The 16783-nt window shown below is 41.8% G+C and overlaps 1 protein-coding gene across 2 annotated transcripts in view; it reads left to right on the forward strand.

Annotated features, from left to right (window-relative positions):
• glis1b (GLIS family zinc finger 1b) overlaps positions 1–16783 on the forward strand; it is an 80767-nt gene that overhangs the window by 25545 nt on the left and 38439 nt on the right. For both annotated transcript variants that reach the window (XM_080032927.1, XM_080032928.1), the window contains exons 3-4: positions 1674–1866; positions 3193–4732. In XM_080032927.1, the coding sequence (XP_079889053.1) occupies positions 1674–1866; positions 3193–4732 (1733 nt within the window). The remainder of the gene's footprint in view (positions 1–1673; positions 1867–3192; positions 4733–16783) is intronic.

Genomic DNA, 16783 nt, shown 5'->3' on the forward strand with positions numbered 1-16783 from the left:
TCCCCGTCTCTATCTGTTATTCATGATGTCATATATATATTCTTTTTTTGTCGTATTTTTCCTTTTTCATCTGTACCCTTTATCCTTATATATATATTTTTTCTTTTTTAAGATCTTTTTTGCGGGCCTTTTCACCTCTTATTGGATAGAACAGCTGAGAGGCTGACAGGAAATGTGGGGAGAGAAAGAGGCAGGAAAGACCTGTTACAAAGGTCACCAGCGGGAATTGAACCAGCGACATTGGCATGGCATGTGCCGTGGTAACCACTCGGCTACCAAGTCTCTCCCTAAATCCTTAGTTTTAATGAATATTTCCCTCACTCTTTTTGCCACAGTCTCTTTTCACCATGTTTGCCACTTACTGTATATCCTCTTCATTCATTTCCAGTACTTTTTTTTTTAATGTTTTCTCAATTCAGGTTGTTTGGTTGACTTTCTTTATGGTCATGGTGTGTGATAACATTGTCAATAACATTATTAAGAGAACATTTTAATTTGAGAAATTTAGTTAGGACAGTTGGAACAGGGGACACGTGGCCGCCTACACATGAGTGTGTGGGAGTATCGGCTTACCTTTCACAAATATTTCCTCACACACCAAGGTCCTCCCTTTGCGCTTTCTTTTCTATTTTTCTTTTGTTTTTGGTTACATAATCCTTTATTTCTGAATCAAAAGTTCATGTTGCAATGTTAAAAATAAAAATCTTAAAAATATGATTAGATTTATTGGGCTGGCCCTTCAATAATAAAACACCATGTTGCTGATTTAAAAAAAGACAGCTAAATACTGATAAGGAAAAAGCAGATTTTAATTTAATAATCCATTTAATCCCCACATGCAATGCCCCCACCAAACAGGTAATTTGCGGATATGAGCATTGATTTGTTAGAAATTATTTCCCCCACGACAGTTACTTTTGGTTATATAATTTGAGTTCACTATTGGACATACAGTACAACCTTAAATCATCTTTGAAACATCTTCAAAATTTAAATTGCCCTCGACTCAGCATCTTTAGAATAAACCACTTAAGTACTTACACCCCACCTAATTTATAATTGGCAAATAATATAAATATTATTAGAAAATAATTAAATCAATTATTGAGGTCACCATTTCCCAAATGCATTAATTGCATAGAATTTAGAGCAGATGAACAGATGATACATTTAAAGTAACAGTATTTAATTTAAATTCTGGATTGATGTCTCTGTTACACTTTTACTGGCTGAATCTTCCGGACACATTCATTTGAGTGAGTTTATTTTTCCAAAATGGTCACTTTGCCATTTGGATGACAATGTCTCAATTACTCCAGCAATAATATTTGGCAGTAAATCTCTCTGGCGTTATTCTTTCAGTCACTAGTTTGACTTTGCCAAAGAGCTCTCCTCATATCATTAGATACTACAGTTGTTGCAGCCAGCAATGACTCCCCAAGAGAATACTTATAATCTAATAGGATTTCAACATGTCACTGATGGCATGGACTGCACTATAAACTGATTATTCTTCCAGGGCAGGGAGTAGATCACTCGGCCCATTATGTTCGGCCAGTTTTGAATTTGAGAGGGGCATTGGATCACCATTCTGTTAGCTAACACAACACTGTAATATATTTACATGTCAAGGATTAAACCACTAAAGTGAATTTTTCCTTCTCTTCTTTTAGTGAATGGTACCTACAGCTCAGAGAAAGAAGTAGACGTTGAGCTAGGTCACGCTGAGGGCGCCCTGATGCGATGTGGGCAGAGCCTGCCACTGCTGGTGGGGGGTCATTTAGGGGGGCTGTATACCCAGAGCCTCCACTGCGACAGACCTACACCCGACCTCCTCCTGCAGGACGGCCCGCACCAAGACACCAGGTAAACTGTCACTACCATTGCCTGTTTAGAAAATGTTTGTTCCTGGTCCAGTTTTGAATGTTCTATGTTGGGTATAGAGTTACTAATAATATGCAGGTACAATGTGTTTTTCATTATCTTTGCTCTTGTGAAGCGGATGTACACTCATGTAGCTGGAAAGCTTTACAAAGGCTCATAAAACACACCAAAGAGGTCTAAAGTATAACATTTATGTTACACTAATGTGATTCGTCTGTTGTGCAATCTTTGACTACTGTTGGTCAAGTCAGAACAGAGTTCCAGTGAAGTTCTCTGTTGCGGGTTTTTAGATAGTTTTATACCCCTACTTTGTTCATTCCCTCTATCCTCACTCAGTCATCTGACCAAAAGTGCGTCTGGATGAACATTCTCTCATATTGTCTCTCAATTTCTTCCTCTTCAGCCAAACAGGAAATGGCACTCCTGAATAGAAAGAGATATAGATTGTGGGGGTTCAAGTCTTTATTAACAACAATGATGACAAGTCCGCCCATGGCTCTCCCTTCGATCCTGGCTAGCGTTAGCTCTTGTTTTTCCCCCAGTGTGCTCAGGGCAAGGGACAAAGACGATTCCTTCATGAGACAGCCCAGAGAAAAGAGAGCTCTTCTCACATCACTCGGGGGCTTTGGACAAAATCCATAATGAGCCAACTGACAGGAATGATTATGTAGGAGATCATAGCAACGCATGGAGAAATCTGACCTGGGTTCCCCATTCAGCAGGGCAAAGATTCCCACCATAATACACAGTATTGTAAACGGTGACCCTTCATAGGCTGCAATTATGCCACCAAAACAGGTGACTCTATTTATCCACTATGTTGGGGTTGGGTTTAACCCCTTTGTGTCATCAAAGCCTGTCAGATGGACACACTAGCCAGTGGCCTCTCGGTCTCAGTAGCCATCCATCGCTTCCCCCTGTCTCTATTCTTAGTCATAAATGCCCATTCATATACTCTCACTACCAGAAGATCACGTTTCATTTATTCATAAAAACACTTCGGATCAACAGCAGTGGATACTACCTAGTTTCTGACAGACTTATGACACGGCATTCTTATTTTGGCCTACACAATGTTTGGCCCATAATGTTCTTTACAATGAAAAAGACTTGGTTAAAATATTTTAGGTCATTGGGACACATGATTTTTATGTTAACTGAGCAAATGAATGATTTGAGGGGGAGGGGTAAGTAGGGGGCTAAACTCTGTCAGTGCTGCTAGTGGGAAGAATCAACCAGCAAGTATCTGTCATCAGCCTGTGAGCTAATAGCGCTCATATTCCTCTCTGTTTTTTTTCTTCTTTGCAGATCATCCTCTGCCTTCCAAAGGACCCTGCCGGGGGCCTCACCCGGTCTGGGCTGCGGCAGTGCCAACAGGGCTCACTCCTCTGTTCCCTACCCAATCAAACAAGAGAACTCAATGGGCTACAAGGTCTCCAATATGGGCTCCAGGCTCCATAGTACGTCTCAGGCCGGGTTTCAGAACTGTAGGGCGGGCCATGTTTTGGGGGTGACAAGGGACGAGATAGTCGGAGGGCCGCACGTTAGCAACAACGGTAGCGGCGTATGCACAGCGAGCGGTGTCTGCAATGCTGTGTCAGGGGATGCAGTGCAACCGTTTAATAATGAAGATGGCTCCTCCCCGCTGGCTTTGTCCCCAACTGGTTCCCGTCATTCAGCGCGGCTGCTCAGTGCTAGCGGTCTGAAGAGACGCTGCCTGTCCCTGGCCTCGCAGTCCACCGTTGCGTCCGGCGGCGTTGCTGTCACAGGCTCCCCGTCAGCTACTGGTGCCACTTCCGAGGAGATCAATATCACCGCCATCATCTGCTCCTCCTCCCAGATGTCAATGGTCGCCTGCGTCAACGGCTTCAGAACTAACCTCTCGCCCAGCCACGCCAGCAGTGCCGGCTTCTCCTCCTCCTCTTCCCCCTCTTCGACATCCCCACCCTCTAACTCTTACTGCTCACGGGAAGCCCACCACCAAAGGCCCCCACCTCACGGAAGCCCCAGACAGGCAACACTTCAGGAGAGCTGTCAGCTATCCTCACCTGCCACCTGCCTGCTGTCCCTCTCCTCCTCCTCCTCCTCCTCCTCTTCGGTGTCATCGGTGGAGCCGGAGCAAGGCCAGGGGCAGAGCCGGGGGCATTGTGAGGAGCAGGGCTCCATGCTGCAGGGGCGTGGGGCTGGAGGAGCAGCTGGGGGAGGAGGAGGAGGAGGCTCGGACGCTTTGGGGCTATTGATGAGTGGGGCCATGATGTCTGGGATAATGCATTCTGGGCCTGAAGGTGGGAGTCTCCTTGACGGGGGCCAAAGATCAGGGGCTACCCTCAAGCAGGAGCCCCTGGATGATTTTTCTCCCAGTGAAGATGAACTCTTTCAGCACCACTACCATCATCATCATCAGCACTTAAGCGGTCGTAGCGGGCATCTCCGTCACCCTCACCACCCCTCTCGCCCCTCTATGCCTCCTCCCTACCACTTGCACCAATACACAGGGCCCAGTCCCGGGGGCCTGTTGCCCCACCAGAGTCAGCAAACTGCACCAACCTCTTCCCTGGGACTCAAACCAACGTCTGGAGGCCCTCACATAGCCCCAGAGCAGGAAGAAGTCGGAGGAGGAGCACTGGCTGATAAGCAGGTGTGTCGCTGGATTGACTGCAGTGCTTCCTACGAGCAGCAGGAGGAGCTGGTGAGGCACATTGAGAAGGTCCACATTGACCAGCGCAAAGGTGAGGACTTCACCTGTTTCTGGGCTGGCTGCATTCGCCGCTACAAGCCCTTCAACGCCCGCTACAAGCTGCTTATTCACATGAGAGTCCACTCCGGAGAGAAGCCTAACAAGTGCATGGTGAGTCATTATAATCCTGTAAGATTATCCACCCAACACTGGCGAGACTCCCCAACCCCGTCCCAAAAAACTAGTGGTCAGTTCTAAACACAACACATACATTCAATATTGTTCCCTTCATAGTCAGCTGACTAACTTCGACTAATTCATGCTTCTTTTTGAAAGTATTAAGTTGTTTTTATTGTTAAAGGTGAGTCTAGTTTGTTCCTGAATTGCTACCATCTGTAAGATTTTTTTTATTTCCTTTAAACGCAAGTACATATTTCTCAAAGTAATAATACAGTCCCTCAAGATGATTTCTCCTCAACAACATACACGTCCATTGTGTCCAAAACCTAGACTGGACTTGCTTCACTGCTGATTACTTACAGAAACTCTTATTTTGTTTTGGTTGAGAAACAGTTATGATTGTAATTTCTGTATCTGAAGTTTTTCTTCCACTGAAGATGTGATCTGCTGTAAGAGCAGCACTACTTTGTCAGTATAAATAGATCTGTGGCTGTATTCTTTGCAGGTAAGGTTTGTATTCCAAAAGTCAACACACTAATCAATGTCAACCTGTCACTCCCCTGCGTCCCTTAGCAAATGGAAAAAGCCCTCCAACCTTAAGAATGATTTAGTCCAAATACACAATTAGTCCACAATTTGTGTAGGGCGAAGCCATGTTTATTTTCACGAGCACTCTGTTTTCTGAGAAGGGATTCAGATCATGAAAAGCCAACACATATGGTTAACATAACCAAACAATGCCTACACATGATCCTTTTAAATAGGAGCTTTTAATATTGAGCTGTCCCACAAGTATTAAGTGAACGGACTTTGTATCCAAGCCTAAAATACGGAGAAATGGAGTAGTCTGGAGAAGGGAGCCACAGAAGGATGGTCGGTAACTTTTTGCTAGCCTTGCTCAATTCATGGCTTCACCCAAAAGCCCCTGTCAGAGTTGGTCCTCGTCAAGTTTAGGAACCCATCCAAATCCTAATTATTGAAAAACTGAGTCTGCAATATTGCTTCAGCACCTGTTGAATCTCAAGGCCGAATTTTTTCTTTTTCTTAAAAAAAATCCAGGTCTTGTTTATTTTGTTATAGACAGTGGCTTGTAAAATTAACTGAAGTGAAGGTTTGTTGATAGAAAGCTTTTTATTATGGCAGTTTTCTGTGCAGTTGGGAGAGAAATTCATGTTGATTCTGACCGATACTTGTTGGTGCACTTGAGCCGAATGCTGATTTAAGGCAAAAAGACACCAACTGAACTGCTGCTGCTGCTGTTCTCCCTGCTTCACTTCACTCCAGTGTATGAGTGTTTCTGCTTCCTTGGTTCAGCGGGAAATGAAAATTCCCAACTGTTGATTCTGCTTTAGGAGTGTTTTGTAGTTAATATTTGTTTTTTGTTAAAAACATTTTTTTTTCTGTTGTCATGGTTGCTCTTTGGGGAGCTGTGCAGGTTTGTCACATGTGGGTGACACACAGCAAGGTGTGTGTGTGTGTGTGTGTGTGTGTGTGTGTGTGTGTGTGTGTGTGTGTGTGTGTGTGTGTGTGTGCGCGCCTGTGTTTGTGCCTGTGATTGCACATGCTTGTGTGTGTGTGTGTGTTGAGATGTTTTCCATATGCGAGCCCTGGAACAATTCAGCTCAGTGTGGACAAGCCACTGGACTCTGTCTACGGACATGAGGCACTGTGCTAAACACCCTTACCTTCTAAACACCCTTTTTTCAATCACACACAACCCACGCGTAATCACAGCCGTGCAGCAATGTGAAAATGGGAATATTGTTTCAATTGACTCTCACAATAGGAAGTATTGATTCCGTGTACAGTACGTTGGGTTGTAACACTCTTGCTTTTCCGACAGAACATAAACAGAAATGTGAAATGTTTTCAAGCTTGAATCAACACATCTAATCAGCAGGGATTGAATTTATGTTGATCTGGGACTTCAGCAGATAAACTTGGAGGGCCAGAGAAAATAAACACGCTCTGTATGTGCATTTGTAACTGTGTTTCTATATAGTTTAGGGAAGTACATATGCAATCATAGAAAACCTGGTGTCTTTGTGCATTTGAAAGAGCGCACATGTAATTTAGTTGTTTCCATCCCAAATTTTTTTCTTCTTTTTTGTCTGAGGTTTTGTGCTTTTTGGCCACTAGCAGTGATGCCTCTTGTGTTTGTTGTTCTCGTGCAATAGACAAAGGCATTCAAGAATTCCAGCAATTCGTATAAAGGAAGCAGATGAGACCTTCTGTTGTAGGACCAAATGCTCTAGAAAAAGCATAGCTAATCCCTTTATTATCTTTCCAGTGGCAGACTCCTGTAGGCGCTTATGAAATGGGGATCTCCTCACATCCAAACATAACACATCTCTCTTCCCTATCTCCCTCTCTTCCCTCTTTCTCTCTCTACAGTATATATATATATATATATATATATATATATATATATATATACACACACACTTTTACTGTATTTCTGTTGCTTCATACAGCTGCACAACATTTGCTCCATGCTGCTTCTTGGCAGGAAAAAGTCATTATCACAGCACACAAGTCTTACCCTGACCCCTGGCTTGGGCCTGTCACATTCTGTACCTGGCTAATATTTTAAGAAATTCTTAGTAAAGTTCCTTCCATATGTAAATGGTGGAGTTCTTGGATCTTCAAAAGTTCTGCTGCCCTTTAGGAAATATGTTTGGTTCCCTCTCCCAGCCAATTAAAGGGAGCCCTGGGCTGTTGTGTAGCACTGAAGGACGAACGGGCAAAGAAGGAAACAACATAATCTCTCTGCAATATCCTGTTGTGTTTCATGCTTAATTCACTTGTTGTTTTAGTTTATTATATTTTTTTCCTGCGTCTGCATAAATATTAAAAATATATCCAGCAAGGGTAGCCCTGACATGGTCCCAGACTTGGATATTGTTGTGCTTTGGCAGAGGCCCGCCTAGCGGATTTTAAGTGTCTGAATGTGGAAAGGACTGAGTGTGTACATTGCAGAGTGACTGCAGGCAGTAGTACAGCCCTGTGAACTTTATTTGGTTTATTTGGTGTAGCTTTTTTCCCCTTATTTTTTGGTAAGTACAGTTAAAAACAAAAGTATGCTTTTAATGCTGTTAGAGGTTAAGTTGTTGACGGATAAAGGATTCAGTCTGTGGTTTGAGGCATGAAACCTGAGCCAGTGGATTTGTTATGCTACTGTCTTTAGATGCAGGATTCCAATATCAAGATCTTTTGGAAAGATATTTTAAGGATTTCTAACAAAAAGTGTGATATTATTAAAACGTACATGTGATTTGGCTGGGATGCAATATTAAAATCTTCATTTGAAAATTGTATTTTTGCACCTGACCAAAAATACACATTTATTAAGGGGCGCTTATTTAATTACGATTAATTGATCTTAATGGTGATTACTTTCTTTGTGATGCAATTAAAGTAAAGAAAATTCCCCCAGCAATTAACGAGTTGTAATTGACATATAATTTACAAACAAAAGAACATTCCTACATAAAAGGGTAAATTCAAACAGTACTTTAGTGTTGCTCATATGTTGCAGCCAAAGGCCAGACATAGGGAGACCTACCCATTTCACAATGATAAAACACAGCCAGCATTAGCTGCTTAATGGGACCCTATCCAAACACATGCACATGTACACACACAAACACCAAAACACACACACACTGGCCTACTCTGTCAAACCACATGATGAAGGAAAGTTGGATGTCGAGGCTCGCTGGAAAAAAGTGTAGATCAGGGAATTTCCTCTTTTTTTCACTGGTGTGAAACCAGCAAACATATACTGTATATTTAGATTTACTAGACAGATTTTTTGGAGGAGAGGGGCAAAATCTCTCTGCGGCAGATGTTGATAAGATGTAGTGCATGGGCTGATGCCAAGATGGCGTGTGTTTTCACGGCTAAATGGAGTCTTTTGTGAGTAATCAGCTCAGACGCAGTAGATGAAACCGAGTGCCATTAGCTAATTAAAAGTGAGGTTCAGCACATGACCCGACTTTTCCTCTGAATGCTACCTGAAACTGGAGCTGTCTGGGCACTCGGTGCGGGCGGCGAGTGAAGTTGATATTAATGGTGTTGTACCCGTATGAGCCTCTGACACTCCAGTCTGTCTACACTATGTACAGGCAACAATCTCAGAGTCCAGCTTCTGAACCAGTGTGGCCCAAAGCTACTAAAGGAGCATGTCATTCCTCGCTTGATAAATAATAATTTATTTTATCTGCCGAATTCCAACTACAATGTTTTGCACCGAACAGCTACAACATCCAGACATTCAAAGTGACCTGAAGAAACGCAGGCACGCATGAACCAAATTACCAACACAAAATATTGTGGATCTGTAAGGCTGCAGGGCAAGCAACTGATTCCTCAGGCTGTACACACACACACACACACACACACACACACGCACACACACACACACACACACTCCAGTGCACTGGAAGGGGAGAGGTCTGTATATGGCTCATTTAAAGTAATCGGGGGTCAATAGGCGAGAAAGGGCATTGATTCAGCATGTCAGGGATAACTGCCTGCTTAGGGAAAACAGAGCTCCCTAAGTCTGCTAAAATGGCACAAATGCAATGGTCTAATGTGACCCAAATAAAGATCAATTTATAGAACTTTATCTGAAGGTCCTGTCCTTTTGCAACCCATTAAATCATTTTCAGAAAGGACTTTGTCAGTCATTCCCCAGGTAAATTTCTTAATCAGTTGGCTAAATAGTATATTTTCTTCCCACAAAACCCATAATCCCGTCCAGTGGTTCAGTGGTCCTCCTGTCAAGTCTACTGAGCCGGTCGTCATGCTAATAGTAACACAACACCGCTCACATGTGATATTGGTATGATGAAACTTCTGGCGGAGAGGCTCTGAGACTGATGTTTTGGCATACGAATGAAAGCCCCGGATAGATAAACCTCGCTTGTTTGAATGGGCCAGGCCAACTTCTTGTCGAGAGCCGTAAAAGTTTTCCAGTCAATCTTTTTCAGTAATGTGGTCCAGGACTCTCCAACACCACCATCATTTCCCTTTCACATTCTATCTATTCTTTAAAACAGAGTTTGGAACAGCTTTTAAACCCTTAACACCTTCTGAACACATACTGAACGCTACCACAACACATCCTCCACTCATTTTCCCCTCCGAATCTTTTTGTTTAGATGGAAAAGACATGTCTATAAAGAGTCACATTATTAACTAGGAAAGATAAAAAAATATATGCAAAAAGCCTTAAGGCTAAGTGGCGCTTGTGGTGTGGTTGTTAGAGGCTCAGTCCTCGTCGCAGCATACCCGGGTTTGACTCCGACCTGGGGCGTTCTCTGCATGTCGTCCCCCTCTCTATTTCATCTCTGTGTCTTCATACTGTCAATAAAACTTGTAAAATGTTTCTCTGTACCATTGTGTAACCGAGGGAGGCTTCTCCTGAATCCACTGGAACAGAATGCATCATCTTGCTAAAAGCAGAAGTTTATACAATAAAATCAACTGTCCAGTGGGTAGAGGGAGCTGTGCCGTAGTTATACTCAGAAGGAACAAAACTGGGTCCAACTTAATTTTTTTGTGAAAAATTGAACTAAGTTCCTTAGCAACGTTTTTCCAATATCTGGATATTAAAGGACATTGCCAAATACAGTGATAGTAGGTTCCTATTTCTTTATTACACTTAAGACAGAGGGGGGAGATCTCAGGATTAATTTTGTGTAGAAATTGAGGAGTACGTTGCATTCTGTGTAATATTCTATATTGACTCTCCCTGAGTCTGTTGCATGTATATATTTTCTTAGCAGACATAAAAGCATTGGACCAGGCCTTTGTGCCAAGTTCAACCTCCAAGTCCTTTTCCCATAGATCCCTCGCTCTGTCAGAATTAGCAGAGTTAAAAGGCATTAATTTTTCATAAAAGAGAGAAATACATTTCTTGTCATTGAAGGTATTAAAATGAAGAAGGAAGCTTTCAATAGGACTCAACATTGGTTGATCATTCGGTAATTTAAGATTCGATTTTACAAAATGCCTCACTTGGAGAAAACCAAAGAAGTGGTTACGTGATACATGGTACCTATTCTGAATTTGATTGAATGACATGAAATTACCGTTTTCAAATAAATCAGAAACAAATCTTAGGTCCTTTGAGAACCAATCATCGAAAATTGTCTATCTGACTTGTTGAAGTTAACTTTATACCTCGATATCTGGCCAAATTGATTAATGATTGATATTAAGGTAGGGATGGAGTTCTCAGGGTTTGTAATAAACAATAATATATCGTCAGCATAGAGTGATATCCTGTATTCAATGTCTCCTAACTTGACACCAGAAAGCCCCTGGTGGGTCCTTATAACTTCTGCAAGAGGCTCGAGGGCAAGTGCAAATAATAAAGGCGAAAGGGGGCAGCCCTGACGCGTACCCCTCCTAGCCAGAAGCTTGGATAAAATTTTACAGTCAACCCCGAGCAAGCTTATTGGTCTATAAGATGCACAAAGATCAGGGGGTTTATCTTTCTTTAAAATGAGAGATGTATGGGCTAGATTTAAAGTTGGTGGAAGTGAGCCCCCGTCAAATGACTCCATAAACATGTTAGTTAAAGGACCCACCACAAATTTTGCCATCTTTTTATAAAACTCGGGACCAAAACCGTCAGGACCTGGAGCCTTCCCACTTTGTAAGGATTTAATTGTATCCAGGGCCTCTTGGGCCGTTATCGGCCTACACATATCTGTTCTGCTTTTCTCAGATAATGAAGGGAGTTTAATATTATCAAAAAAACTTTTCCTCGGAACTGACATATTTTGACACTCAGATGAGTATACATTTTGTTAGAACTCTTTCATTATTTTACTGATAATTTTAGTTTCAAAGTGTTGTTCACCCCTTCTGTCTCTGAGCGAGGGTATTGCATAGAACCCTGCTTTGCCCTGGGCTAGTCTAGCAAGTAGCCGACCAGGTTTGTTCCCGGATTCAAACAGTCTATGCCTGGCATAAAATATTGCTGATTCTGCTTTTTGAGTTAGAAGTTGATCTAAAGCAGATCTGGCTGCTTCTAATTACTTTAACACAGATGTGGAGGAAGAAGCTTTAAATTCTCTGTCTAAGCTAACAATATCTCGCTCAAGCTCTAGCTGTTTCACTAATGTAGTCTTCCTTTTTGCGGCTGTGTAAGAAATGATGGACCCTCTAAGACAGTGCTTCTGTCTTAGATGCTCTAAGAAATGCCTTGCCTGTTTCCCATAGAGTAGACGCAGAAACCTCAGATGAGTCATTTGTGGAAATAAACAGTTCCCATTGATTTTCTAAATAAGTCACAAATGCAGGGTTGCTAAGAAGAGACGGATACAGACGCCAGTGTCTAGAAAAAGGGTCATGGTAAGGTGGCATTACTTCAATAGAGACTGATGAGTGGTCCGAGAGAACACATGTGTTAATGGAGCAAGCTCCGGTTCTATCTAGTAGTGGTCTAGAAACAAAGATATAATCAATTCTAGAAAAAGACGAGAAAAAATGTGAAATCTTTTCCTCGTGGATTAGTGATTCTCCATGCGTCAAAAAGGCCAATATCAGAGCAGAGCTCTATCGTAGCTCTTGCCATTTTAGATGGAGGTCCGATTTTAGGTGGGCCATAATCCATCTCAGGCACCAGACCACAGTTAAAATCACCTCCAAGTATTACATAAGGTGGGGATATGGAAGAAATATTAGCCAGTAACTTTGAATAAAATGAGCTATCAAAAGTATTTGGTGCATAGACACTTCCTATGAGAACCCGTTCACCATATAGAAACCCAGTGATTATAACAAACCTTCCTTCTGTATCTCGAACAACTTTATCTAGTGTAAATGGAAGACGTTTGTGGATAAGTATTGCTGCCCCTCTGCTTCTTGAATTGAAAGAAGAGTAATACATTTGACCCACCCAGTCCCTATTTAATTTTAAATGTTCAATATCTGTAAGATGCGTCTCTTGTAATAATGCCACCTGTACCCTGTCTTTCTTAGGCGTGGAAAGCAATTTGCTTCTCTTAACAACATGGTTGATTCCTTTGACATTTAACGTTATGATTTTCGTGCTACTCATTAACTATATGATTGAACATAAAACAAATAAAAGTGATCCATATCTAACTGAAAATGACCCCTTACCATGAGCATAGCACAATACAGAGTTATATGGCGCATGAAATGAGTGATCTGTGCTGGTATGAACACAAACAACAAGAAACTTGTTCATACTCAGAGAATAATGTAAACATAAAGAAGATACCAGGGGCCTATTTCAGGTAGCTGGTTTTACATACTCTGGGTTTAATCCTGCGCTCTGAGTTGGTCAACTCAGAGCTGGTTGGTCAACTCAGAGCGCAGGGTTGACGAGCAACTCTGGGTTTTCGGTTTCAGAACAGTGGATCAGCGTTGGGTTAATCAACTCTGAGCGTGTTCACTCTGGGTGGAGCGTGTGCATAAAAGCCATCGTCAATGGATCGCTGATAACATGATTCACCATGGAAACAGAAGAAACAAATGCTTGATCCTCCCACTTCTCCACTTCTCAAAAAAGAAAAAAAAAGAAAACTTCTCCGCTCCTCCCACTAGAGTACGAAATATTAACGAATGAGCTTATGGAGAAGAATGAACGGGGATATTGTCTCATAACTCTGATCTAATCACTTTGGCAATTCAGAAAAAAACGGTGCAAAAGTTTTTTGTCAAGAGCATCATTGCTTCCGTATGAGAAGCAAGTCTATTTTAAGAATTAAGTTACGCATATCAGCAGCAACAAAATTATTAAGCTGCCGCTGCAAAGCATTGCTGACAGTGTTTTATATTCGCTGTAGCCTATTATGTAGGCAAGCTATAATAGGCATACTGTGCAGTAAACAGACTGTCGCTTCTTTTAAATGGGGAGTGAAAGATATTAACGTTTGACACATAAGGTGACAGTTTCCATTGTAGATCCTGATTGTTTTATTAGCCTACCAGATCCCTTGTCCTCTAGTGATCACAGTTTAAATTATTATATTATTTATATATTCATATTGGGCTATTTAACGAGGCTTGTCTGTGACTTTGGGATGACACAAGTGAACAGTAACGATCGCGTGCAGCCGCAGAATTACATTTCAACCTGACATAAATAGCCTATGTTCAGTGGCACAGATGTTTAAAAACTACTGATAATGATAAAAATAAATAACGAGATACATACAATACAATAGGTTTAGTAATCTGAATGTAAAGCATGTTCACGATGTGTAAGGTGGCCGCATATGAACGGCACGAGGGCTGAGAACAAGGCTACTGATCAGATAAATGATCGGTCAAACGTAAAATCATCAGGAAATGAGAAAAACATCCCGATGGAGATTTCTATAGAGTGATTTTGCTTTAAACTGTACAGGGTTGCGTTGTGACAGTGACTCTTTCTTCAGTCGGAGCTGCAGCGTAAAGTGAAAACAAACTCAGGGTAGGTCTAACCACCTATCCAGCAGGTTAGACCCACGGCGTATGTTGCCGCAGTAACTGACTCTCGGTAGCGCTGAACCTGCTTCTTGAAACGGAAAACCGAGAGTTTCCACTAACTCAGAGCGAACAAACTCTGGGTTGCCTCAAAACCAGCTTCCTGAAACAGGCCCCAGAGTATGAGAAATATTAACACACAAAACAAAACAAAACAAAACAACATCAAAAACAAAAAGCTACTGGGTAGTGCTATAGGAGCACATGCTGCTAAAATCAGTTTACACTTCTGGAGCAAGATAAAAAAATAAAAAAAGCTCCATATCCCACCCCCGCCCCCACAACAAAAAGTTTGTTACCTGCCTATTGTTATTCCGGCCACATATCAATATAAGGTATCAAATTATGTTAATAATGAACAGAGAGAGCCCCTCATTAAATGTTAACATAATTAGATCACTTAATTATAACCACACAAACCTTGAACGTATTAATTGCACATAGTAAAGCCATGTCACCATTTGTGCCTTTAAAGTAGTATGTGGAAGTGTCCTCTCAAAATACAATAGCTGCTGTTATAATAATAATAAAAACTAAAACAAAACAAAACTTACGTAGACCTTAATGATATGTGTCCATGTAGTCTCCCAGATCAAGCATGAAAAAAGTCATACTTCAGGCGTCTCCTGTCCGGCTTTACTCCAGCGTGTTGAGAAAGTTTTATGCATCTCTTCGTGATTCAAACTTGTGTTCTTTGCCGTTGTGGTTCACAGCCAGTGTAGCCGGGAAGCGCATGTTAAAGCGGATGCCTCTCTCGATCGTTTTTTTCCAAAGTCTCCTTAAAATTTGGAAAGTTTTTCTTCCATCATGTCGCCAAAGTTTTGAGTTACCTCGCGAATCAGAGCTTCGGTGTTCACCGTCGGGGAGGGTTCCTCTTCACCTGCTCCTCCGAAGCGGAAAAGTAATGGCGAATCCGTTTTTTGGCTAGTAGTTGCAGCAGTAGCCATTGCTCGTGTGTGGATTTGTCTGTTTCGACATCATTTGTTGTCAAAATTGTACTTTTTCTGCTTGCCGCTAGTTCTTGAGTCAATGTGATCAGCCGAAATGGGAGCGATAACTTGAAATAAAATATATTTTAAGACAAGTGGGAGCGGGAGCTCAGTGGAAACACGTCTTCTAGCCAGACATCGTCACGTGACCCCCCTCTTGTTCTGTTTTTAAGTCAGTGTTTCATTCTCTCTCTATTTCTTAATCTGTACTATGCAATTCAGCCTGTTAACAGGTGTGTCTTAATTGCACAGTATTTTATTTTATTTTAACAAAACTGCTCAAGAAAAGCCAACTTGCCTTGAGGTTCTTGCAACTTGATTACATTCATAAATCACAGCTAGCTACAACAAAAATGTTAGCACGTATAGCTTAATAAACTTTCCTTGGATCAAGCCACCAAATAAAAAACTGTGCCAGGCAAAGCTAAACGAAGACTTATGCACATGCAGAATCTTTTATTTTTTTTCGGTATATGCTCAGGGACCAGTTCTTATTGAAATGACCGGGCTGTGATGATTATATTCACCATCCATGAATTTAGATATGTATTGCTGGAATGAGTACATGTCAATGTGAATCATGGCATATTGAACTGCTGCATCTTTTTTTCTTTGTATGTTGCTGAAAGAAATACAGAAAACTATTGAAATTGGCCCAACATGCACATCAAAAACAGCAGAGCATTTCTCGCAAACATTGTAAATGGCAACAATGAACTCAAAGTAGAAAAGGTCAAACCACTACAGCTACCTTGCTTTCAACTTCATCCTCAGGTATCAAAGCATACAGGATTAACTACATGTGATACACTCTAATTGCATTTGTCTGGAATGCAATATTATGAGTTTTCCCATTTCCTCAACGTTTTATCACGCTCTGGTATCGGAAACCTGAAGACCCAGGGCTGCGGCTGGTTATGCATTGCACAGAGATTGTGTCATAATTGTGTCCCATCCAAAGTCTTAATCAGTTTAACCTTTCTACTGAGCCAGATCAGTTTACTAATACATCGTATGGATGAAGAGTGTGTGTGTGTGTGTGTGTGTGTGTGTGTGTGTGTGTGTGTGTGTGTGTGTGTGTGTGTGTGTGTGTGTGTGTGTGTGTGTGTGTGTGTGTGTGTGTGTGTGTGTGTGTGTGTGTGTGTGTGTGTGTGTGTGTGTGTGTGTGTGTGTGTGTGTGTGTGTGTGTGTGTTAAGGGGTCTCTGTCATGTTCTGGCTGTTGCAGTGATGCTAAACTGGTTTATGATGGATGGATAGATGGAGAAGAGCTGTGGAATCTGCTTCTTAGATCACAGGCCTATTTAGACCTTTTCTAAATACCTAAAATTTACCATGGTTTGTAGCTGTTTTTTTGTTGCTTTATATTGTCATGGATCATGTCCATTGTGGAGTTTCTTTGCTAAACAGATAATTATAGCCAAAGTTTATTTGTGGTATTTTAGGGGGCAAAGGCATAACAGGTCCTTTCTCCTCTTGAGTCTACCCTCTCCCACTCCTTGTATTCACACACTGGCCTCGTTTTGTGCCCGCACACAATTT

The sequence above is a fragment of the Ammodytes marinus genome (assembly GCF_949987685.1).
Source record: "Ammodytes marinus genome assembly, chromosome: 8".
Classification (NCBI taxonomy): Eukaryota; Metazoa; Chordata; class Actinopteri; order Uranoscopiformes; family Ammodytidae; genus Ammodytes; species Ammodytes marinus.